Here is a 23,673-nt window from a genome sequence, read left to right on the forward strand (position 1 = left end):
ATTTACACACACACACGTACACACACACAGAAATGGATTCTCAGGTTCAATGATGTCATCAGACCTGGTCTCTTCATCTTCAGTTTTGCTCAATTTCATGGGGCGGTAAGATGGGGAATGTGAGGTCCAGGCAGAGGGTAGAAGGAGAGAAAAGAGAGAAGTAAAGGTGAGAGGACCAGGGGCAGGACAGGGGATGGGGGATTGCTTTCCACCAAGATCTCTCTTCCATTTGATCTGCCAAATGCCGGCATCTCATTGGCCCCCTCTGAGCTAATCGTGTGGCTGCCTGGCCAGGCCTGAGACCCCTGGGCAGAGGTGGCTCTGCCGGGTCACAGAGACTGAGGACAGGTAAGGAGATGGTTCCACAGACAGTTCAGGTTTGCATTTCCCAGAAGATGGTGACTAAATGCCAAATTTAAAGGAAAAGGGCAGCTGTGCATCCTGGTACCTGGCTGTACCCCAGCCCCACCCTCCCACCTCACCACAGTTTCTGATGTGCTGTCAACACTGTGTCTTCTCTTTTTCCCTGGTGACTTTACTGAATGATCTTGTTTTCAGGTGACATGGGCGGAGCCCAGTCATGGCTCACCTACCAGGGCAGGGCCCTCAACACCTCCTTTCCCTTCTGTCCCCTCCCAGGCCCCCCAGCACCCCCACAAGATGTCACTGTCCAGGCTGGGGCAACCCCCGCCACCATCCGGGTCTCCTGGAGACCACCTGTGCTGACGCCCTCCGGGCTGTCCAATGGCGCAAACGTTACCGGCTACGGTGTGTACGCCAAAGGGCAGAGGGTGAGTTTTGTTGGGTCTGGCGGGGGCGGGGAGCTTGTTAGGCTCTAATGCAGCAGGGACGGGCCTGGTATTTGCTCCGTGAAGGAGGCAGGGCCTGCTCTTCCAGCCCTGATCACTGAAGGCACCCTCAGCCCCGAAGACTCCATCACTGTACTAAGCACCACCCACCCCACCCCAAGGCCCCTTCCTCATATCCAGCATTCCCCCCACCTCCCTCCCCTCCCTCATCCCCTTCCCTGCTCTGCTGTGGATTAAAAATGCAGGGGCCAGAGAGGGGACCCCCAGTATCAGAGCATTCTTGATTGATGACTGCCTTGTTCATTTCAACAAACTGGGTCTTAGCAAGATGATACCCATGGCCGAAGGCACGTCCCGCCTTGAAACACTGCTGGGTCTCCACGTTAAGAGGTGGCCAGGCCTTGACTCCAAGAAATGGGTATATCCCTGGTGCCTGGTGTAGGGAACCAAGGACACCAGCCCCCTAGCCCGGCCTGGGGTGAAGTAGAAACGTCTGCCCTCAGGAAGGGCTTGGGAAAGCAGCTGCTCCTCACCGTCCCCAGCTCTGCCCTGCGGGAGCAGGGGTGACTGGGAAACAGGCAGCGCGTCTGCCTGAGCCGCTTCCAGCTGACTCCTGTGCTCTGAGGCGGGAAGCCCCCAGCATGGGCCCTGGCCCCTGCAGAGGAGGCCCTCAGCCCTGCTGTCCCCCAGCAGTTGGAAGCCCACGCTGGCCTCTGCCTGAGCCCCTCTCTTCCCTCCAGCTGTGGCAGTGTTAAACCCGACACTCACTCCCCTCTCTGGCCCCTGCATCTACTCAGAATGGGTCCAGAGGATGGGAGATAAATGGTTGACGTCCCTGGCCTCATGGAACCTCCTACCACTGATTGGGCCCTGGTGCCTGAGATCTGTGAACCTGTCCCTGCCCTCTCCCGGCAAGACTTCCTGGAGCTTCCATATCTGGTGGGTGGTTGGAGTTGGAGATCGCTGGGGGTGATCCTTTGCACTGGGCATCTGGGCAGACGACTGGCCGGCTCCCCATGCAGGACCGTGGGGCTCATCTCAGGCAGCCCGCGAGCCTGCTCTGCTTGTCCACAGGTGGCTGAAGTCATCTTCCCCACGGCAGACAGCACGGCTGTGGAGCTTGTGCGGCTGCGGAGCCTGGAGGCCAAGGGCGTGACCGTGCGGACCCTCTCCGCCCAGGGCGAGTCTGTGGACTCTGCAGTTGCTGCCGTTCCCCCTGAGCTCCTGGTGCCTCCTACCCCTCACCCGAGACCTGCACCCCAATCAAAGCCATTACCAAGTTCTGGAGTCCCCGATACCAAAGACGAGCGCCTGGGTCCCCACGCCAGGATGGACGAGGCCTGGGAGCAGAGCCGTGCACCTGGCCCTGTGCATGGGCACACGCTGGAGCCGCCCGCAGGCCCGGGAAGGCGGTCGCCCTCACCCAGCCGCATCCTGCCGCAGCCGCAGGGCACCCCAGTGTCCACCACCGTCGCCAAGGCCATGGCCCGGGAGGCCGCGCAGAGGGTGGCCGAGAGCAGCAGGGTAAGGCTGAGGCTTTCACCTCAGTGGCTCCTCAGTCCCCGAGCCCCATGGGACAGGGCCCTGTCATCTCCCCAGCCCACGGAGGGGGACTGCATCCCAGCTTGCAGGGAGGGGGGCCACGCTCAGCCCATAGCTTTGCTGGTGGACTCTGTCATGTGCCTGACCCTGATTGAGTTAAATGGTGTTTTTTATTTACGAATATGTAACTATTTAACTAAGGAAATGCCAGGCACTTGCCTGGCTTAGAAAGCAGGCTCAAAAAAATCCAGACAAGGGTCTTGGTGTGCGACAAGGGATCTGAGAGTTGCCCGGTAGAAGTTGGCCGGGACCCACTTTCCTGAACTGGGCTCTTCCTGGTTTTGCTGGCTGCAGAGTCCTAGGTTCTGTGTGTGTGTGCATGTAAATATATACACACACATGCACACATGTGTCTATATATGTATGGACATGCACCCACAGATACACATATCTGTATGCGTCCTCACATACACATCTGTACCTATGTGTAGAAACACATGGGCATACAGGTCCCTGCGTACATATTTGCATGCCTACTAACTGAACTTTTCTGGGTCCAGGAGAGAGCATTTGGATTGTGGTAGGGCCATGTTCCAGATGACATGTGCAATGGGACGTGAATTTTTGAGAAACTGCCTGCAGAGTAATGCCTCCTGTGCAGGGCTGGGGGAGGAGATGTGAGGCTGGGAGCCAGACCGTGTGTCCCCATCCCCACCCTGCAGGGCTTGGGGAGGAGATGTGGGGCTGGGAGCCAGACCGTGTGTCCGCACCCCCATCCTGCAGGGCTTGGGGAGGAGATGTGGGGCTGGGAGCCAGACCGTGTGTCCGCACCCCCACCCTGCAGGGCTTGGGGAGGAGATGTGGGGCTGGGAGCCAGACCGTGTGTCCGCACCCCCACCCAGAACCCAGTCTTGTCTCTCCTGCTGTGTTGAGCCCATTTCCACCTGAGGCGGCAGCACAGCCCTGGTCAGGGCCCTCAGCCCTGCTGGGTCAGCCTGTGGGGTCTCACCAGGACCCTACACCATCCTCCTGTGAGTGTTCCTCTGGGCTGGGGGCCAGGCCAGGGAAACTGAGGCGGGGCATGCACCCTGAGAGGTCAGTGCTGAGCAGCTCAGGTGTGTCTAGGAGGACAGAGAGGATGACGGTGACACTGGGCAGGGAGCCACCTTCTCCTGAGTGGGCCTGACCTGGCAGCGCCTCAGCACGTCTTGAAAAACTGGAAATCTTCTGTGAAATTTCCTAATTATTTCAACATTGGCCACTAATAAAAATACTAAACATGAATTTGTGGCCTTTGTGTAAAGGAAACCCCTTCAGAATATGTGAATTCGCCATGGCTCTGATTGGCTGACAGGCAGGAGCCCAGGCCCCGGGCTTGGGAGGTGGCACTTCTGGGGAGGCCGTGGGCAGGACGGGGTAGCAGCTGCCCTGTGGGATGTGGCTCCACTCCTGCTCCAGGTCCCCAAGAAGGCTGTGAAGGCAGGGAAGCCTGGGAAGCCTGGGGCCGGAGAGGAAGCAAATCCGTCCAAGTCCTGTGTTTCAGACAAATGTGAATTGGTCAAAGTATTTTAAAAAACTGGGCAGAGGGGACCAATGGAGGGAATGAGGTGTCATCTCTGTATCCAAATATTACCTCAAAGGTTAAAAAGAGGCTAGACGTGGTGGCTCATGCCTGTAATCCCAGTAGTCTGGGAGGCCGAGGCGGGCAGATCACCTGAGCTCAGGAGTTTGAGATCAGCCTGACCAACATAGTGAAACCCTATCTCTACTAAAAATACAAAAATTAGCCAGGCATGGTGTTGGGCGCCTGTAGTCCCAGCTACTTGGGAGGCTGAGGCAGGAGAATCGCTTGAACCTGGGAGTCAGAGGTTTCAGTGAGCTATAATCACGCCACTGCACTCTAGCCTGGGTGACAGAGTGAGACTCTGTCTCAAAAAAAAAGATTCTGGTGGGTCTGGGGCAGCGAGAGGGTGGCAGAGCTGGGCCCAGAGCACTGTGGGGGGGGCACCTGGCCAGGCTCTGAGGGGCGGAAGGTTTGGCGAGTGCAGGTGGGGCTGAGTGTGGCTGAAGGTGGGCCTGCCTCACCCGTGTGCCTCCTTTCTCTTTCCAAGTTAGAGAAAAGGAGCGTCTTCCTAGAGAGAAGCAGCGCAGGGCAGTATGCCGCCTCGGATGAGGAGGACGCCTACGACTCCCCAGACTTCAAGAGGAGGGGCGCCTCAGTGGATGACTTCCTGAAAGGCTCTGAACTCGGCAAGCAGGTGAGTGCGCGCCAGACCCCACACCGTCCTCTTGGTTGGCATGGGCTCGGAGCAGGCCCCGTGGAGATCAAGAGACGTGGGCACTTTTCCCCGCTACCCTTGGGTCCCTGAGAGAGATGGAGATGCCCAGCTGGGGTCCCAAGTCATGCTAGATTTCTTAAGCTTAGGTTTAATGATGCCTGTCACATACCCTCATTGGGGATAATTGAAAAGTCGAAGTACAGGGCTTCCACCTGCCCCCAGTGCACCATCCTGGTATTTGGTCATGGGGGTGGTTTTGTGGGTCCTGGTAGGGTTAGGCTCAGTTCAGGCAGAACATGCCATTCACTCATTCACCTCCGTTAATCGGGCAGATGTTTGTTGGACATCTGTGTGCTAGGGAGGCATCATGGGAGACAAAAATAACACGGCCGGTGTTCGTCCTTCAGAACAGCAAAACGTCAGAGCTGGGCTCACGAGGAAGACATTCAGCCAGTTTGGGGTTTCTGTCTAATTTCCGATCATGCATATTCTAATGGAAATGCCCTCGGATGCTGTAAAGAACCAAACTTGGACAACAGGAGCAATGGAAATAACCGGGGGCCTGGGGAATGCTCAATCTTGGGAGCTCAAAGACACTGCAGATATCAGATCACACAGTATCCTCTGTACCCACTCCCACAGCAAAACAGCCCCGTACCCATAGAGGGGGACTGGCATGTCTCAGACCTGGGTTTATGTCCCAGCTGGTTACAGACCACAAGTGGGCAAGTCCCCTGACTCCTCCAGCCATGATGGTCTTCATCTAGAAGATCCAAATCATTCAGAAACGGAATGTCCAGCTAATCACGGCTAAGACAACAAAGACGTTTAATTACCCCACATCACAGGAAGTCTGCAGTAGAGGCTGTGAGGTGGATTTGGCTCTCAGTGTGTCAGGGGTCTGGGTTCTGTCTCTTCCATTCTCTTGGCCTTTCTCTCATGGTTACAAAGTGGCTGCCATAGCTCCAATAATTGCACCCTCCTATGAGAGAACCCCAAGAAGGAAAAAAGGGATGAATGGAAGCCAGACTTCCTTCTAGTCAGACTTTCCATGATATCTCGCTGAGCAGACTGAGGTCACATGGCCACTACCCAGGCAGGAACTGCATTCCAATGAATGGCTTCTCAGTGATGTGTCATCCAAAAGCCCACCAGCGTGGCTCAGTGGTAGAAAGGAGAGCTTTATTGGTGACATCAGTTTGCAGACCAGGAAGAGAGAGGCTCTGGTGCATGCTGAGGGTGCTGTCTCTGAAGAGGGAAGGGCAGGGTGGTTTTTATGCCTCACAGGGTCCACATTACACAGAACCATATGCATTCAGGTTGGGGAAAAGCTGTCCATCCGTCTGAGAGGAGTCACACACACATGCAGTGAGTAGACGTATCTGTAGCATCCTCCGTGCGCACCGCACTGGGGCGGGGTTTTAGTGTTAGAATGAGGTGGAATTGGCTCTTCCCACCAAAAGGTGAACCCCAGGACTCAATGCCTAAGCTAAAATGGGCCTAAGCCTCTTTAAGCTGAAACTGGCTTCATGTCTACAGTCGCTTGTCAGAAAAGAGTGTGTGTAAGGCTGGTCCTCTGCCCAGTTGGAGTTGCGTGGTCTGGGTTGTAAATGAGAGTTAGGAGGAGTCCCATAGCTCCTGTTGTTGGGGAGTTTAGCCAGAGGGTGGGTTTTCTTGCAGCACAGGAATTTAGAGAGCAGCCATGCCAGCCAGGCCTTGACCCCTCGGTCCCAGGTATCTTTTATTTCCCTAACCTTAGGGGCCATCTCAGTAGAGAAAGGTATCTGTTTTGGTCGCTTGGGTCACAGATGATTCATCCTCTTGGTGCTGGGCCCTGGGTGAGTTCTGGAGATAGGATTTCTGCTGACTGTTGTACTGGTCTGCTGGGGCTGCCATCACAGAATACCACAGATCAGGTGGCTCAAACAACACAAGTCTGCTTCTCACAGTGCTGGGGGCTGGAAGTCCAGGACCGAGGCACCAGCAGGGCTGGTTTCCCCTGAGGCCTCCCTGAGGCCTGTAGATGGCGCCTTCTCCCTGAGTCCTCACGCAGCCTTTTCTCTGTACATCCCTGGTATCTTGTCCTCTTTTTGTAAGGAAAACAGTCCTATTGGATTAGGGCCTACCATCATGATGTCATATAATCTTAATCACCTTTTTAAAGAGCCTATCTCCAAATAAAATCACATTGGTGGTTAAGGTTTCAACTTCTGAATAGGGAGGGGTGGGGAAATACAACTTAGTCCATAGCAAATGTGGAGCCAGCAACACCTGCCACAATAGCACCTGCCTCATAGTTTATGAGGCTTTCCGTGTGTTGCATGACACGCAAAATGCAACTGGCATGTAGTAAGTTCTCAGTAAATGTGAGCGCTTATTTTGTGTATACAGGGAAACTGAGGCCCACAGAATTGAGAATTTTTGTCCATGATTATGCAGATGGTCTTCTAACTGGCCTGTAGAAGACCTGTTTCCATGCCTTTCCCAATGTGCCCTGTTTTCTACCTACCCAGGAGTGAATCATTACCTTCCCTGCAATCTGCTCAGGTTTTGAACCCAGACGAAAGGCTGGAGCAGTTGTTCTCTGGGTGTGGGACCCACATCCCCAGTGGTTTTTGAGATCAGCATTCAGCGCTGTCTTATGGCAGCCACAGCCCCAGGTGGTCACAGAGCCCTTGACATGTGGTCACCTGGGGCTGAGTGTAACTGAGGCCCTGAATTTTTACTTCTATAAAATTAGTTACAGATTAGTTTACGTTCTAATTAGTTTGCATGTAAACAGCCACACGTGGCTGGTGGCCACCACAGCTGATGCCCAGCTCTGGATGACCACACCTGCTGCAAGAGATGACTTTTCTAGAGAAGAGTAGAAATACAGCAGCAGAAACACAGGTGTGTACTTTCAAGGGCCTTCCAGTCCTTCTGATGAGACTGCAGAGGAAGTCTGTCTGGCTAAGCATGCTATTAATGTTGTCGTGCTTGTTTCCTTTTTTAACAGAGCAAACAGGTCTGTTTCTATTAAAATTTAAAAAGCATTAATATTTAGCAGCATTGTTTTATGCTGTATTCATTTAGATGACAAGTGATACTTGTTTTCCATTTACAGTTGAGATATTTTCTGTAAAAGTAACATTAAATATTGATTCAATTCAAAGAATACATTCATTAATCATACAGATGACATCTGGCTAGGTGACGCATCATGATGGTGGCAGGGAGTGACTGAAGTTGAGCTGGTGCACAGACCGCTGGCTTTTCAACCCGGGAAGCATTCCCTGACCACCCACTTCCCCACGCTGCCCGCCCCGTCACACGTACCCTTACCCCCTGGCATTATCCCATCTGCTCCAAGACACTGACATTCTAGCAGGTGGAAGCCTCCACTTGTAGTTGACTATAGTATCTCTAGCATTTCACACATAGTAGGTGCCCAATGAATGTTTGTTGAATGAATGAATGAAAGAAGTGAGGCTGAGGGTAGCTGAGACATTTGCTCTGAAAAAATCACCTCCATTCTCCCAATATTACAAATGCATTTCCATTCAGTCCACAGTGAGAAATGCTCACTATACCAATAAATAATACCTTTATCTATTTTTAAAAGTGTTTCATTGACAAAGACTGCCTGTGTTCTAGGTGTATGTCTTGATGACTGGATGTGGGTACCCTCTGTGTAAAGACTGTCACGCACGGCTGAGTGTGGTGGCTCAAGCCTGTGTTCCCAGCACTTTGGGAGGCCAAGGTGGGTGGATCACTTGAGGTCAGGAGTTTGAGACCAGCCTGGCCAACATGGTGAAACCCCGTCTCCACTAAAAATATAAAAATTGGCTGGGCGTGGTGGCAGGTGCCTGTAATCCCAGCTACTCAGGAGGCTGAGGCACGAGAATTGCTTGAACCTGGGAGGTGGAGGTTGCAGTGAGCTGAGATCATGACACCGCACTCCGGTCTGGGCAACAGGGTGAGACTTGGTCTCAAAAAAAAAAAAAGTCTGTCCTAGTCAGGTGAATTAATACATCTGTCATTGCCCATGCTGAACACTAGGCCCCCAGAACCTGCTCTGCATGTAACTGAAAGTCTGTACCCTTATTACATCTAAGGAAAGAGGCTTTTAAGAGGAAATTGTGACTTTTAGTTTGGCGAGAGAAAAGGTGGTTTGCCAAGTGACAAGACTGAAGTTTGCTATAGTGATGATCAAAATCCTGTCTTGTGGAGGCTTTACCTCAGTTTCTCTATAAGTGAAATTTATAGCCACAGGCCTGCTGGATGCGGGGCTCAGCACCTCCCCTATCCCCAGGGAGGACCATCTGCCTGCTGGCATTCTCCATTGAGGACTGGAGGTAAAGCCGCGTGTCCCCCTAGGAGAAGGCACCGCCAGGTGGAGTTTCTAAGGCCATGTTCTCTGTCAGCAGAGGCAAGGGCAGACCTGGACCCTGGTCTCAGCCCTGGCGTTTACTTGCTGAGTGCCTTCGGCCAGTCACTAGACATCTCACTGAAATGCTGGCGACCTTTGCTTAGAACACTATTCCAAGAATGGAGAGACGGCTGACCTCAAGCATCTGGTGAATGCCAGACGCCTCCTTCCATCTCGGGAGTTGACCCCTAGCTTGCTGCTGGGGTTGAACAAAGTGAGACTGTTCTGTGGTGCAGGAAGACCCTCGCCAGGGGCCTTGGGATGGCCTCGTTAGACACAGCCTCACCTTTTTCATCCATTTAAACCCAGTTTGTTTTCATGCCCTCCACTTGGAGCCTGGTTGGAAGCGTTAGGCCTGTTGCAGCTGAGAGGCTGGGGTTACAGACTGCCCTGAGCCCTTCCCATCCTCCCTCCCGCGGGCTCGGGGCCAGAAACCTTCCATCTGCAGCGCCATGCAGCCTCCCTCAGCAGGCCAGGAACTGACTGTGATGCCAACGCATACACATCTTCATCTAGGTTAGTCATTGAAGCCAGATTTTTTAAAGATAAATACATCATAAAATGCTATTGAATACTTTTGTCTTGCCACACCCCTGCAAAATAAACTGTTCCCAATCAACACCATATAGCAAAAACACAGTATCTTTATGGATGTATTGCATTCATAAATCTGAGCGCATGACAGCGTGTAGTTCGAGTTGTTGAAGGTTTGCTTTGAATACTGTTACCACAAGACGGGGTGCTTTCTCTGTGAGTGCAAACCTGGCGGCTGCTGCTGGCACCATCACTGTGAGAGTCCACCCGGGCTGTCGCCGTCTCCAAGCTGGCATGTTACCAGGTAGCCTCTTCATTTAAAGACACTTTTTTTGTTAAAGCCTTTACGCTGTCCACAGCCTCCACCCAGTGCCCCTACTATCTGCACAATCTTCATCTCGTGCTGAGGCCGAGCTGGGCCTGGAGTAAGCACACGGTCTGTGCGGCGGCTCCACCTCCTGCCAGGCCAGGCTGTCTGCCAACGTTTGCGCGTGTGTGTTAAACAACATGGCATGTTTTATAAACCAAAGTGCCTTTTTATGGTGCATATACACCCCACCTTACCACTATCCCCCTGCCCCTCTGACACAATGCTGGATCTGGTGTACACCTGGTGTGCACTGATCCTCACTGTCACCAGAGTTTGGAGCCTTTGTCCAGCCAATAAGTTGGAGAAGCTGAGGGTGCCCAGAAACGGACATTCTGCCCACGTATCTTATAAGCCCCAGTGGGTTTTCTGTCTTGTCCAGAGCTCAGGTGTTTCTGTACCTGTTGGAGCTGAGAGACCTGCGCTGATCCTGTCTCTGCCACTTCAGCAGAGAGGGTGGGTATATCCTCTATCCAGCCTCACTTTCCAGAACGAGTAACATACCCTGTGCCCATCTCTAGGCCTGTGAACCCCGAGAGTCAGCAAAGCAGGGAAAGGGTTGGAAAGCTCAGTCTGGCCTCCTGTAGGATGCGGAAGGAGCCATCCACTCAGTAGCCCCTTTGCTTGGCCCCCAGCCGCACTGTTGCCATGGAGATGAGTACCACACGGAGAGCAGCCGGGGGTCTGACCTCTCAGACATCATGGAGGAGGACGAGGAGGAGCTGTATTCTGAAATGCAGCTGGAAGATGGGGGAAGGAGGCGTCCCAGCAGCACATCCCACAATGCCCTCAAGGTGAGCGGCCGGGGAAGGGGGACCCTGCACTCCGTCCCCAGAGTAGCTCCATCCACGTCCCTTTGCTGGGGCTGGTGAGGCAGGCTCCAGAGGGGCCTTGCCCTACAACCAGTAGCCCTCGGATTTGGATTCGCTTCTTTCTCACTATTGAATCTGCATTCGGGAATTACCTACACTCCTGTCTTGCTCTTGGCCAAAAGGTCTGGGTAAGGGAGTTTAGAAGAACCCATTTGACACCCTCCAGGGGGCACCCAGCTCTGTGCCAGGAACAGGAGTGGGGGGAATAGAACAAAGAAGACCCGCCTCCGCAGCCTTAAGTCTCACCTCGAGAGAGAATCGGCAGCCGAGAGAGCGTGAATCAGCCTCTAAATCTAAAGCAGAGGTCGGGACGGTGTGGTCAGCAGGGAGCTCCTTAAAGGAGGGCACTATGGTGGCCCTGCCTGGCGGTGGGCAGGAGTCAAGCACAGTGAGGTTGGAGGAGATGGGTGTGGAGAGAGGGCTGTCCCGCATCTGATGACACCAGCCTCGCAGATAGGCTGGAGGCTCCACGCACCTACTCAGACCACCTCCCGCTAGACCCTCTCCCTTCTGCTCTGGCAGAGGCCATCAGCAAGGGGTCGACGGGAGATTACCTGCAGGGATATTGAGCTTGAGGCACTCTAGAGCCAAGGAGGGTGGGTTTCCCATCCACGTGGCTTCCCCTTGGTCCTGGCCTTGGGGAGACATTGGCCACTGCTGCTGCAGTCACTGGCCGGTGTCTGACTCCTGCGTTCATGTGCTCTGCAGGGCAGTGCGGGATGACCAGCTCTATGCACCAGGCCCTGTGCTAGGCCAAGGGGTGCCCTCTGCAGGTCCCAGCCTAATGGGGAGACAGACAAAGAGGGAGCCATTGGTAGGAGCTTTGTGGGTTTTCCAAATGAAAAAGGCCTTGGAGAGGAAAATTCCCCAGGACGAAGCCTCCCAGCACTGCTTTCTCCAGGAACACAGGGTGTGCATTTTGAATGGTGGACAGAAGGCTCATCCAAATCTGGCCTGCCGACTCGGTACCTACTTGCATAGACAAGACTGACTTATGTTCTCCTGGCAAAGGCCCCTGGCAGGGCCTTGGGGATGTCCTGTCACCAAAGAACATGCCAGATCCCTATGCAAACTCTGCATGGTGCAGCACGTGCTATCCCCGGCAGCTCCTCCGTCCCCGCTCCCAGGTGACACCACGGAGCAGGTTCACACTGGCCTTTGCAGAGTGGTCCAGTCTGACCCCAGGACCCCTCTGTGTACCCCAGAGCCAGGAGCTCCAAAAAAGTGCCCATGAGTCTGGCCGGGTGAGGCGGGCAGCTGGTCTTCCCATGCCCCTGATGCCTTTCCTTTTGATGGAGGAAGAGCCTGGGATGGGGCTTCATGGGAATTGTTTAGCAGAGAAATAACGTCACCTTCTCTCCTCAGAAGGTGGCCCAGGGTCAAGCAAGTTCATCATAAAGTTCCTGGGCTGAGCCCCACCCCCATAGGCACAGCTCCACCCCCTCCACCTCTTAGCAACGGGGATCACCAGGGCTGGGGCTTGGCCAGGATGGTAGCAGCCTCCCTCTCCCATTCACAGAGTGTTGTCAGTTTTTAGAAATCATGTAGGAGGCTGGGATCGGTGGCTCACGCCTGTAATCCCAGCAGTTTGGGAGGCCGAGGTGGGCAGATCATGAGGTCAAGAGATCGAGAACATCCTGGTCAACACAGTGAAACCCCATCTCTACTAAAAATACAAAAATTAGCTGGGCGTGGTGGTGCGGACCTGTAATCCCAGCTACTCAAGAGGCTGAGGCAGGAGAATCACTTGAACCTGGCAGGCAGAGGTTGCAGTGAGCCGAGATTGCGCCATTGCGCTCCAGGCTGGGCAATAGAGCGAGACTCCGTCTCGGAAAAAAAAAAAAAAAAGAAATTGTGTAGGCAGTTCTGGATTTCTGGATTCTCTTTAGAAATTACAAGATGTGGTACAGAGATCTGGCCACTCGGCATGCACGTTCCCACGTGGCAGTGAGGAGCTGTGGCAGAGCTGGGTCCCTGATGGGCACTGCAGGTGTTCGGCCCCCACTGGCCTGGTTCACTCATCCCGCCTGCCTTGGAAAGTGTCCGGGGTTGCCATGCCTTTACTCTAAAGATGGTTTGTTTTTGATGTCCTTATTCCCTCCAATATTAGCTCATGTGCCCCCGAATCTGCAGAAAGTGAAGGGAAAGAGCTGTCAGCGGCAGAGTGTGCACCCCAATGCCTCCTCACCTGGCTTATGGCCAAGTCCCAGGCCCATGGCAGACCCCATGTTAGGCAAATCCCACATGGTCCCTGAGATCAAGGGGCCCACAGCCAGAGGGGGGACAGACAAGTCGCCCTGTTCTGTGCCCATGTGGCTTATCTCTACTGAGCGTCCCCAGGGCTGATGGCCGGGACCCAGGGGCACGCTTTACCTGGGTGGTCAGCCAAGCCCCCTCGAAGGAGACACCAGTCAGGAGTCCTTCATGCTCTTCGGGTAGAGGGTGAGTTGAGGGCTGTTCCCAGCAGAGAGTGCTGACATGCAGACGGGCAGTATAAGAGCCATGGACACTGGTTAAGCAGCTCCTGGTGCGGCCAGCCCCGTGCCACCCGCTAGAGACCATGATGGCTCAGGTACGGCTCTCAGGGACCCCAGAATGCAGGATGCAGAGGAGACAGGCAGACCAGTCCTCTGCTGATACAGACTCTGCATGACGGTGTGCAGGCACTGTTGGTGGGGCCGGGGATGGCGTGGTTTCACGCAGCTTGTATCTTAGCAGGGAGAAGGGTGACACATTGGCCTAATTAGAAAGTCCTGCAGAGGGTGCTGAGCACTGGAAGGGAAGCGGGCCCAGTGGATGGACAGGGGCAGGTCAGGCTCCCTGTCTGGTGAACTGTCTCCAGTCACGGTCAGCCTCCAGTGGCAGCTGCCCTCAGGGTTTCTGAGGACGTAGCCCCCGGGCAGTCTCCCCTGGCACCGTGGCCACACCCACCCTCCAGAGCAGCGGTCCCGCGGGCACTGTGGGGCCTGATGTGCTGCCGGAATCTGACCTGCCCTCTCCTTGGCTGGATGCATGGTGCTGGCTCCTGCCCGGCCTGCTGGCTCTGCCTGTGCTCTGCCTCGGCCTGCACCCTGCACCAGCCCCGTAACCCATTCTGTTTTCATTCCAGAGCCCTCCACGGCATGCCCCCGGCCCGAGTAGACGCATGCTTCCCACTCCTCACTGCCTCCAGGACTAATTCTGTCTATATTTTCTTTCCTCCCCCGGCCCCCACTTCATGCTGACCACACACTGTCTTTCCCGCGCCTGTTCTTGGCACGCCACCCCCGTAAGGACTGCACTGAGCATAGGACCTCTGAAGGCACTTTCTGGGAGCCCGAGTTTCCCCACCAGCCCCACAGGAAGAGACTTTTCAGTATCCCCGAAGTAGCGGAAGAGGACGGAGAGTGCTGTGGGCTGCTGCACAAACAGGGTGCAGGGCCGTCCCCCAGGGCCAGGACGGGGCTGGCCAGAGAGCCCAGGCCCGGCCGGCCCTGCAGGGGTGATGAGGCCCCTCGGGGCTCCTGGTTCTCGGTGAAGCACAGGGGCTCAGGGGCCGTCCCCCACGTGGAGGACTTCCTTCTGGAAGACAGGGGCTGTCGGTTCAGTCGCTCGGCCACCCGGAGCCCGGACAGCGGCCTGGACTGTGGGAGTGAAGAGGAGGAGTCACGGTTTGGCTTTGGAAACACCGTGGCCACGTGCAGCCCAGGCCCTGGCCACTGTCCCTGCAGGAGGGGCCTGAGGCCGCTGCTGGCCCGGCGGCGGACGCTGACCCGGCAGAGCAGCGTCGAGGAGGACTTTGGGGAGCAGGTGGGCCCTGGTGGCGTCCTCAGGAACGACGACCCCCAGCCCAGCCCGGAGAGGCCGCTCCCCAGGAAGCACGGCTGGGGCGAGCCCACTGAGCACCAAGATTTTCGGGGTGTCTGGAAGAAAAGCATAACCATGCCCGACAGTAGGGCAGCTGCCCCCCACGCAAAGCCACCTCCCAGAGTCGCACAAGGCCCCCTGGTGTGTGACCTGCACTTCCTTTTCACAGCCACTTGCCAAACCAATCTGTTCCATTCTGTCATTGGTTTTCTGTTGGTTCTGGTGTCCATCCCTGGGGACTCTCTTGCTGGCTGTCTTCATTTTCCCTGCATTTTTGCTTTCTCAAGTCCCATTTGCTTCCCAACCTTTTGACCATGCTGAAGATTTCTTTACCTTGCTTAGAGTAATGATTTCCACCCCCCAGAATCAGTAATGAGTATGGCTGCTTGAATTAAAGGACAACTGAATCTAAGTTTTAATTAAGGGTTAGCTGAAGTGTGATTATCTGAAAGTCTGGCAACACGTTTGTGTGCACAGGGATCCTTAGGGATTTATTTATGACTACTAGTATTGTCGAGGGGTTTTTTTCCTTGTTATTTTGGAGTTTTTTTATTGCTTTTTGACCTTCATCCATAACCAAAAAAAAAAAAAAAAGAACAATGATTGAAGAAATCTATTTTTTTTTTTTTTTTGCATATTGTTTCTAAAGTTTTTGTTTTTTTCCCATTTGTTTTCCGTGCCCACAGTTTCCAGAATGCATTTTCCATGATCAGCCTTCTCCCCGCCGGCCCTGCCGTCTGGGCTTGTTGTTGGTTTTGAGCGTAGGGATTCATTGAAGGCTTCATTCATCTCTATATTGTGTCCTCTTTTCAGAACATTTGCTCCTGTCATGCTGACCTTTTCATTGAAAACACAGGTGAGCCATCCATATGGCGCCAGGCCTTGGGTCTGAGGCCGTGTGCTTGCGATGGGCCCACCCAGGAGAGGTGCGAGATCCGTACCTCGGCGACTCAGCTGCCCACCGCAGCCCGCAGCCTCCCCAGCCCCACTGCAGGCTCTGCAGCAGGCATGCCTCATCCCCAGACTCCCTGCCTGCCGTTCACACCTGTGTTCCTGAGAACTTCCTCACTCCATTTACTTACTAGCAAGAAGAAGGTGTTGCTGTGATTGTCTTTAGTCAATCCTAACCCTGATCTGAAGGTGAATTTAGAGGTGAACTTAGCCAGAAAGGCGACCCGTCTGAGTCCTGGAATGTTACCAGCATCTTCAGATTAGGAGTAGAATGTTGAGTTTTGAAGCTGATAAAATGCAGAAACTTCCATCTTTGAGTTGTGTGTGAGGTTTCTCACACAAGCAGGACAGGTGGAACTGCAGTGTCTTCCGCACTTTTGTGACAGCTGCGGGGGGGCATGTGGAGACTAGGAGGGGATCAAGTGTTCCAGGGAGCCAAGGTGGGCGAGATGTATTCAAGCCATTGTCTCTTTGGTCCAAAACTTTTTATTCAGCACCAGCAGCAGCAACCAAAAGAGACTCCCTACAAGGAATTTTTTTGCCCTCACCCCACCATGCACCCAGCAGCGGCTCCGAGTAGAGTGTGGGGTGCTGGTGCATGGCTTTGTTCTCTCCCAGGCCATTCAGCTAACCTTTCAGTTAAAAGCTAAGTTTAGTTGCCTTTAGAGATTCTGCTTCTCAACCCACTTGATTTGGCTAACTGAATTCTTCAGTGCCCAATGCTGGCAAGACTTATGACTTTGTTGTTGTTTTGTCTTCAGATTTTAGGGAACCCAGCCTCTGCAGGACGGGTGGATCACATGGGCCGGAGGTTTCCCCGCGGCAGTGCTGGTCCTCAGAGGTCCCGGCCCGTGACAGTCCCATCCATCGGTTAGTGGCTCCATCATTGCTGTTCTGTCTTTCAGCTGCGGAGCATGTGGCTGCTTACTCCATCTAAGCATGAACACAATTCTAGGAGTAGCATTTTCAGCTAAGCACAGAACACTCTGTTATTTATGGCAAAAAAGAAGGCAGGAACAGCACAAGATAAATGAAAGCTATTTGTAAGTATTCTTGAAATATCAAATTGGCCTTCTACATCCATGTTCTCCCCGCTGATTTGTTCCTGGAGAGTTTCACAGGGTAAGCACTGAAGGGACCACTTGTGTTGCCTCCCTCGTCCTGGCGCGGGCTCCCTGGGACACTCAGGGTCAGAGCCTGTGGCAGGTGCAGAAGCTGGATGTCAGCGTGCCTCGGGGGTCTGTGAGCCCCGCCAGAGGGAATGCTGTCTGTCTGCAGAAGACACACTGGCAGCAGAGCTAAGTGCTGGGGACACCGTGCAGCTGTGTGCGCCCCTGAAGTGCACACTCCCCACATCCATCTGGGCACCTCCCCTGCTCATGAGTCATCCTTGGGCATTCTGTTTCCATTCTCTTCCTGACATTTTGGAATTCAGCCAGCCATGCTGAAAGCTATCGTTTTGGCCATCCTAATCAATCTGCGGAGGGGATACTTCTATTATTGGAATCAATCATAGCAAGGAGAATTCCAAAAAGTATTATGCATAAGATAATGGAAGCTGGTCATCAGCACAGAGGAACCAGGCTTCTATGAAAACACACACAGACACACAGATACACACACACACACAAATGCAAGGAGAACTCTTGATACCACAGAAATAGATGAGGAGAAACCGTCTTGGTTTGGCATGACAGGGCTCAAGGAGGATAACTTCTGGATAGTCTAGCCCCTGAAAATCCACCTGGAATCTCACTGAAATAGCTGAAGTTTAAAAGGCAACTGGTCATCTTTTCCGTCAACTCAAAATGAAGACAGGCTTCATGAAGCAAATAGATTTTTTAAATTGTGTCCTGCCAGACTTTTTCTTTTTTTTTTTCTTTTTTTTTTTTTTTTTTTGAGACGGAATCTCACTCTGTCACCCAGGCTGGAGTGCTGTGGCCGGATTTCAGCTCACTGCAAGCTCCGCCTCCCGGGTTTACGCCATTCTCCTGCCTCAGCCTCCCGGGTAGCTGGGACTACAGGCGTCGCCCGGCTAGTTTTTTGTAGTTTTTAGTAGAGACGGGGTTTCACCGTGTTAGCCAGGATGGTCTCGATCTCCTGACCTCGTGATCCGCCCGTCTCGGCCTCCCAAAGTGCTGGGATTACAGGCTTGAGCCAGCGTGCCCGGCCCAGACTTTTTCTTCCTTGTACAATTCAAACAGTAAGACAAAAAAATTTCCTTTTCCATCTTTACAGTTTTTAGATTGTTTTTATCTTTAACCAGTAAAAATTCCATGCAGTGTTAAAGGTCCGTAGGAAACAGTATTTTCAGTTAACTGAATAATAAAAGATGCAGTCAGGTTCAGAGAACCTTGATGGTCATACTACAGATCAACTAGCAGGGTTAGTGGAGCCCAGATTCCTTTCAGGTATTCTAAACCTACTGCATGTCTCTTAAATCTTCATTCACTTTGTGTCCCTCCAGAGGAACTACGAAGCTTAATAAATAGATTCTTCTGGCTTTCTCTGTCTGAGATGTCCTGTCTTGAGAAACGAGGTGGGGAAAAGGCCAGTCCTCCTGTTCAAGGCTCTCTTTCTCTCTCTCTGGTTAGGGTGAGTTTTCGAGTCTTCACTTGATGGTAACTTTAATGAGTGAAATGACCTGGTGATGGGGTAGCCACTGACAAGTTAATTCTGTGGCCATTCAGAAAGGACGTCCTTTGGAGGAGGCATGTTGGGTCTTCTATGCCAATCTCCTAGGACTGAGAACTGAAAATTGTGCTGTGACAAATCAGCACTTGAGCCAGGAAGTCAAAGGAAACCAATCCTGGGCCTGCAGTCTTGCCAGGGTGACCCTTGCTGTCAGAGTCGCAGGCGACAATTTGGCTGGATTTTTCTGCAGCTGTGGAGTTCCAAAGGCTGCATATGTGTCTTAATTTCAGGAGGACACTTGTGAAATTGGGCGAAAGAGCAATTCTATGTCAACACCTTAACAAGGAAAAAGCCTCTGAACGTAACTCGGAAAAGAGTTAACTGACAAACCTATGAGAGATTTGCTTTCATTGTGCTGACTTCTCATCACGTAGCCAGCCAGGAAACCACACAAAAATAACGAAAACCACTTTATACACAAACACACATCTCGGCACTTATGATGGTTTCAGAAGGAAACAGAAGTGGTGGGTGCTTGTCACCCACCTGAGGAGGCGGCCCTGGCAAAGAGCCTTGGGAAATGACCATCAGTGACAGCTGAACAGACAGGATGTTCCTCTAGTTCTCATTTACTTAATTGGATTTTTCTTGTGAAAATATTAGAGAACAGTATTTTAGAAATCTGCTACATTTCAAAAGCATTACTTTTCTTTTTCAGAGGAAATTAAGTCTGTAAACCATATACTTCCTATTTTTAATAAGCAGTGGACCTACAACAAAAAATAATATAATAGGTTCTTTGGATTTCCAAAATTTAAAAAATGTCCTTCATGATAAAAAACAAAATTATGTAGCTTCCTATCTAGTAAATTCTAAGCCATATAATTAGCATAAAGAGATCTCAACGTTGATAGATGTCTTCATATATATACTTGATTAGGTTTGGCTTTTATCCTTTATAATTTTTGGTCTTTGCATTTATCTAGTTGTTGACCTGTCAGACGGAAGGCCTGCAGGTTCATCCTTCTAAAACCGAAGCACTGTGTTTAAGAGGATTCTATTCTTAGGAATCAACTCTGAATATCTCCTCTGTATTCTCTCATTTTTTTTTGTTATTTGTTATTTTGGCTACTGAGCCTACAAAGTGAGGAAAGTACAGCACATTTTCTTCGTGTTCAGGGAGGAAAAATAAATTAACTCTGTTGACAAAGCTTTGCCCCTTAAAAAGGAAAGCTCCTTTCTTCAGGTTTCCCTGCAAGAAAAAAAAAAAATCAAAAGCTGTCAACTCTGTTTAATAGATAATTCCCTTTATCTCCACAGAAATTACAATGGACAGTAGCAGGGAGGGCGGTTGGTCTGGGCCAGGTAGTGAGGGAAACCTCTCTCCTGTAGAAAACGGTGCTTATTCTCACGGCACCGGTGGATTTGGGAGGCCACCCAGGCAGCCAGGCATGAGCCCTGATCTCCCACGTGATATGCACACCCTTCCTCCTAGCAGACCACTTGGGCCAGCGCGCTTCCTCAGCAGGATGGGAGGCAGTGCCCACTCCCCCCAGGGTCGGACGGACAGCTGCAGGTAAGTGCTGCTTTCAGTCTCGCCTGCCACCACCAAGGACAAGGGACCCCCAACGGCCCAGTCCAGCCTGCAGTGAAGCCAAGTTTCCAGGGACACATTCCAGGGAGGCCGCTGCTCTCTCCCTGTCGAGGTCCGGTGCTCATAACACATCCAGTGCATCCTCTCTGGAGGAGCGGACGGTGGAGTCACCGCATACACATGACTTTATTCACATACGTTCAACTCCAAGTGCTCTGCCCACCTCTACCCCACACCTGTCTTCCCCCAACACAACGTGACACTGTGGGCAGTTCTCTGGAAGGAGCCTTCATCAAGGACTGGCCTCAGGCAGCTCTGTGTTGGGGTGTCTGCCTAAATGCCTCCCGTGGTGTGGCCAGTTGCATGGTGCATGTGAGTTTGGACTTGAAGACAAAACGATGTGTTTTTGCAGATCATGGTCCTTGACCATAAGCCACTTACTGAGAAAACGCACTCTTCCCTAGGCTCTAGGAGGGACTGGAAAGATTTTCAAGGGGGATGTCGACCACCCCCAACTCTCTCTAGGCTCTGACCACAGCCCCTCACCCCTCACCCCTCTGCACATTTTGATGCCACAAACTTGCCACATAAACTCAGCTGGAAAGTGCTGAGAACTTGCTTGGAAAATGCTGTAGCCAGAGGTTCTCCTCCACCGGCATTTTTCCGTACCTGGAACTGCATTCACTAGATCACACTGACATGGTCATTAAGTTCCTCCAGCAGATCTCCGGCAGAATGGAAAGCACATCCTTCTCACGCAGCCACAGCTGTTCTCCACCGTCATCCCTGGGTGTGAGAAAGGGCTGCACAGCTGTGCCCGCTGTAGAGGCCACGGAACGCTTCACATTCTGTTGAACTTGGATACCACCTGAAACCAGAAAAAAGTCATCAGGTTTTTTCACTGACTATCAACAAAATCAAAATAGCATGGAGAAATTAATGAAGCCTGCTGTGGAAAAGTTTTGTTCCCTGGCAGCAATTACATTTTAGATTAGGCATTCAAAAAAGACACTAAATCTCAATAATGTAAACAATTTATTACATTTTAAAATTCAACGTTTCCTGCAACCAAAACACTTTTTATTTTTAGACTATGTGTTTTTTTCTGGTGAAAGAGGCTGATCCGTTTGGTTCTTTCTCTACCACCTGTCCTGTCTTTTCCACATACCTGTGTCCTCCCGTCCCACCACCTGTGTTCCTCGTGGTGGGACAGAAGCTCAGGCTGGGCTGCCTCTCCCAATCCTGTGCTCTCTGCTGCCAGCTGGCGTCTTTCTCACTTGCTTCCATGATGGTGTTCTGAGACCACCTCCCATGATCAGACCAATATTATCTGTCAGTTCCCTCTCCCCCGCCTTCTCTCTCCATACATACATGCACACATATATCTAATGATGTTCAGTGATACATATGTATATAGAGGCGTATGTATTAGGATTTCCAAAATAATTGTTTTGACTTTTTAAAATCAACTTTCAACTTTTATTTTGGATTCACTGTGGTACATGTGCAGGTCTGTTACATGGGTATAGTGAAGAATGCTGAGCTGTGGGGTACAAATGATGCCATCATCCAGATAGCATAGCACCCTGTCAGGAGTCTCTCGGCCCTTGCCCCCTCCCTCCTCCACCGTCTAGTGGTCCCCAGTTTCTGTTGTTCCCATCTTCGTGTCTATGTGGATCCAATGTTTAGCTCCCACTTATAAGTGAGAACATGAGGTATTTGGTGTTCCGTTCTTGTGTTAATTTGCTCCAGTGGCTGCAGAGGACATGATTTTGTTCATTTCTCTGTCTGCGTAGTATTCCACGTGGTATACGCACCACATCTTTATCCAGTCCACTGTTGATGGGCATCTAGGTTGATTCCATGTCCCTGCTACTGTGAACAGTGCTGCGATCACCATAGTGAGTGCCTGTGTCTTTCTGGTGAAATGACTTCTTTTCCTTTGGGTATATACCCAGTAATGGCACTGCTGGGTCAAATGGTAGTTCCGTTTTAAGTTCTCCAAGAAATCTCCAAACTGCTTTCCACGGTGGCTGAACTAATTTCCATTCCCTCCAATGGTATATACGTTTGTAAGTGTTTCTTTTCTTTGCATCCACCCCAAAATCTATTTTTTGACTTTTTAATTGTCGTTCTGAATGGTGTGAGATGGTATCTCATCGTGATTTTGTTTTGGATTTCTCTGATGATTAGTCATGTGGAGCATTTTTTCATAGGTTTATTATCTGCGTGCATATCTTCTTTTGAGAAGTCTATTCATGTCCTCTGCTTTTTGATGGAGTCATTTTTTGCTTATTGATCTGTTAAGTTCCTTGCAGATTCTGGACAGTAGACCTTTATCATATGCACAATTTGCAAATATTTTCTCCCATTCTGTAGGGTGTCATTTACTCTGTTGGTAGTTTCTCTTGCTGTGCAGAAGTTCTGCAATTATGCATGTTAATTTTTGTGTTGCAATTGTTTTTGTGGTCTTTGCCATACATTCTTTGTCAAGGCTGATGTCCAGAATGACATTTCCTAGGTTTCCTTGCAGTATTTGTATAGTTTGAGGTCTTACGTTTAAATCTTTGATCCATTTTGAGTTAATGTTTGTATATGGTAAAAGGTAGGAGTCCGGTTTCAATCTTCTGCATGTGACGAGCCAGTTATCCCAGCAGCATTTATTGAATGGGGAGTTCTTTCCTCATTGCTTATTTTTCTCAACTTTGTCAAAGATCAGATGTTTGTAGGCATGTGGTTTTAGTTCTGGTTCTCTAGTCTGTTCCATTAGTCTGTGTGTCTGTTTTTGTACCAGTGCCACACTATTATAGTGACTGTAGCCTTATAGTATAGTTTGAAGTCAGGTAATCTGATACCGCCCTTTGTTCTTTTTGCTTAAGTTTACTTTGGCTATTTGGGCTCTTTTTTGGTTCCATATGAATTTTAGAGTAGTTTTTCCTAATTCTATGTAAAATGATGATGGAAGTTTGATAGAAATAGCGTTGAATCGTATACATACATAACAAACCTGCACATTGTGCACATGTACCCTAGAACTTAAAGTATAATAATAATAATAATAATAAAAGCATTGAATCTGTAGGTTGCATTGGGCAATATGGCTGCTTTAATGATATGTATTCTTCTAACCCATGAGCATGGAATATTTTAGCGTTCATGTCATCTATGACTTCTCTCAGCAGTGTTCTGTAGTTCTCCTTGTAGAGATCTTTCACCTCCTTGGTTAGAAATATTCTGTGCATGTTAGTTAGACGTAATCTGTGTATTGTGTGTGTGTGTGTATGGCTATTGTCAAGGTGATTGCATTCTTGATTCAGCTCTCAGTTTGAACAATTTATTGGTGTATAGAAATGCTACTGATTTTTATACATTGAAATTTTATTGAAATTGTCTATTGGTTTAGGAGCCTTTCAGCAGAATCTTCAGGGTTTCCTAGGTTTAGAATCATATCATCAGTGAAGAGAGATAATTTGACTTCTTATTTCCTATTTGGATGCCTTTTCTTTCTTTCTCTTGCCTGACTGCTCTGGCTAGCACTCCAGTGTTGAACAGAAATGGTGAGAGCAGGCATCCTTGCCTTGCTCCAGTTCTTAAGGTGAATGCTGCCAGCCTTTGCCTGCTCAATAAATTGGTTGTGGGTTTGTCATAGATGCCTCCTACTATTTTGAGGTACATCTTTCAATGCATAGATTGTTGAGGGTTTTTTTATTCATGAAGGGATGTTGGATTTTATTGCAAGCTTTTTCTGCACTATTGGGATAATCATATGGTTTTTGTTTTAGTCCTATTTATGTGGTGAATCATATTTATTGATTTGCATATGTTGAACCAATC

At 50.9% G+C, this 23,673-nt stretch overlaps 1 protein-coding gene across 4 annotated transcripts in view; it reads left to right on the plus strand.

The window, feature by feature from the left end:
* The window catches only part of RIMBP2 (RIMS binding protein 2), a 234,448-nt gene that overhangs the window by 192,036 nt on the left and 18,739 nt on the right, over positions 1-23,673 (plus strand). For 3 of the 4 annotated variants that reach the window (XM_030939961.1, XM_030939963.1, XM_010354984.2), the window contains 5 exons: positions 640-791; positions 1,884-2,333; positions 4,463-4,609; positions 10,578-10,736; positions 16,373-16,481. In XM_030939961.1, coding sequence (XP_030795821.1) covers positions 640-791; positions 1,884-2,333; positions 4,463-4,609; positions 10,578-10,736; positions 16,373-16,481 — 1,017 coding nt within the window. Of the gene's footprint in view, positions 1-639; positions 792-1,883; positions 2,334-4,462; positions 4,610-10,577; positions 10,737-15,473; positions 15,517-16,372; positions 16,482-23,673 lie in introns of all 4 variants that reach the window. The other variant, XM_030939962.1, reaches the window with a different exon arrangement.

This window comes from Rhinopithecus roxellana, chromosome 10 (genome assembly GCF_007565055.1).
Source record: "Rhinopithecus roxellana isolate Shanxi Qingling chromosome 10, ASM756505v1, whole genome shotgun sequence".
Taxonomy (NCBI): domain Eukaryota; kingdom Metazoa; phylum Chordata; class Mammalia; order Primates; family Cercopithecidae; genus Rhinopithecus; species Rhinopithecus roxellana.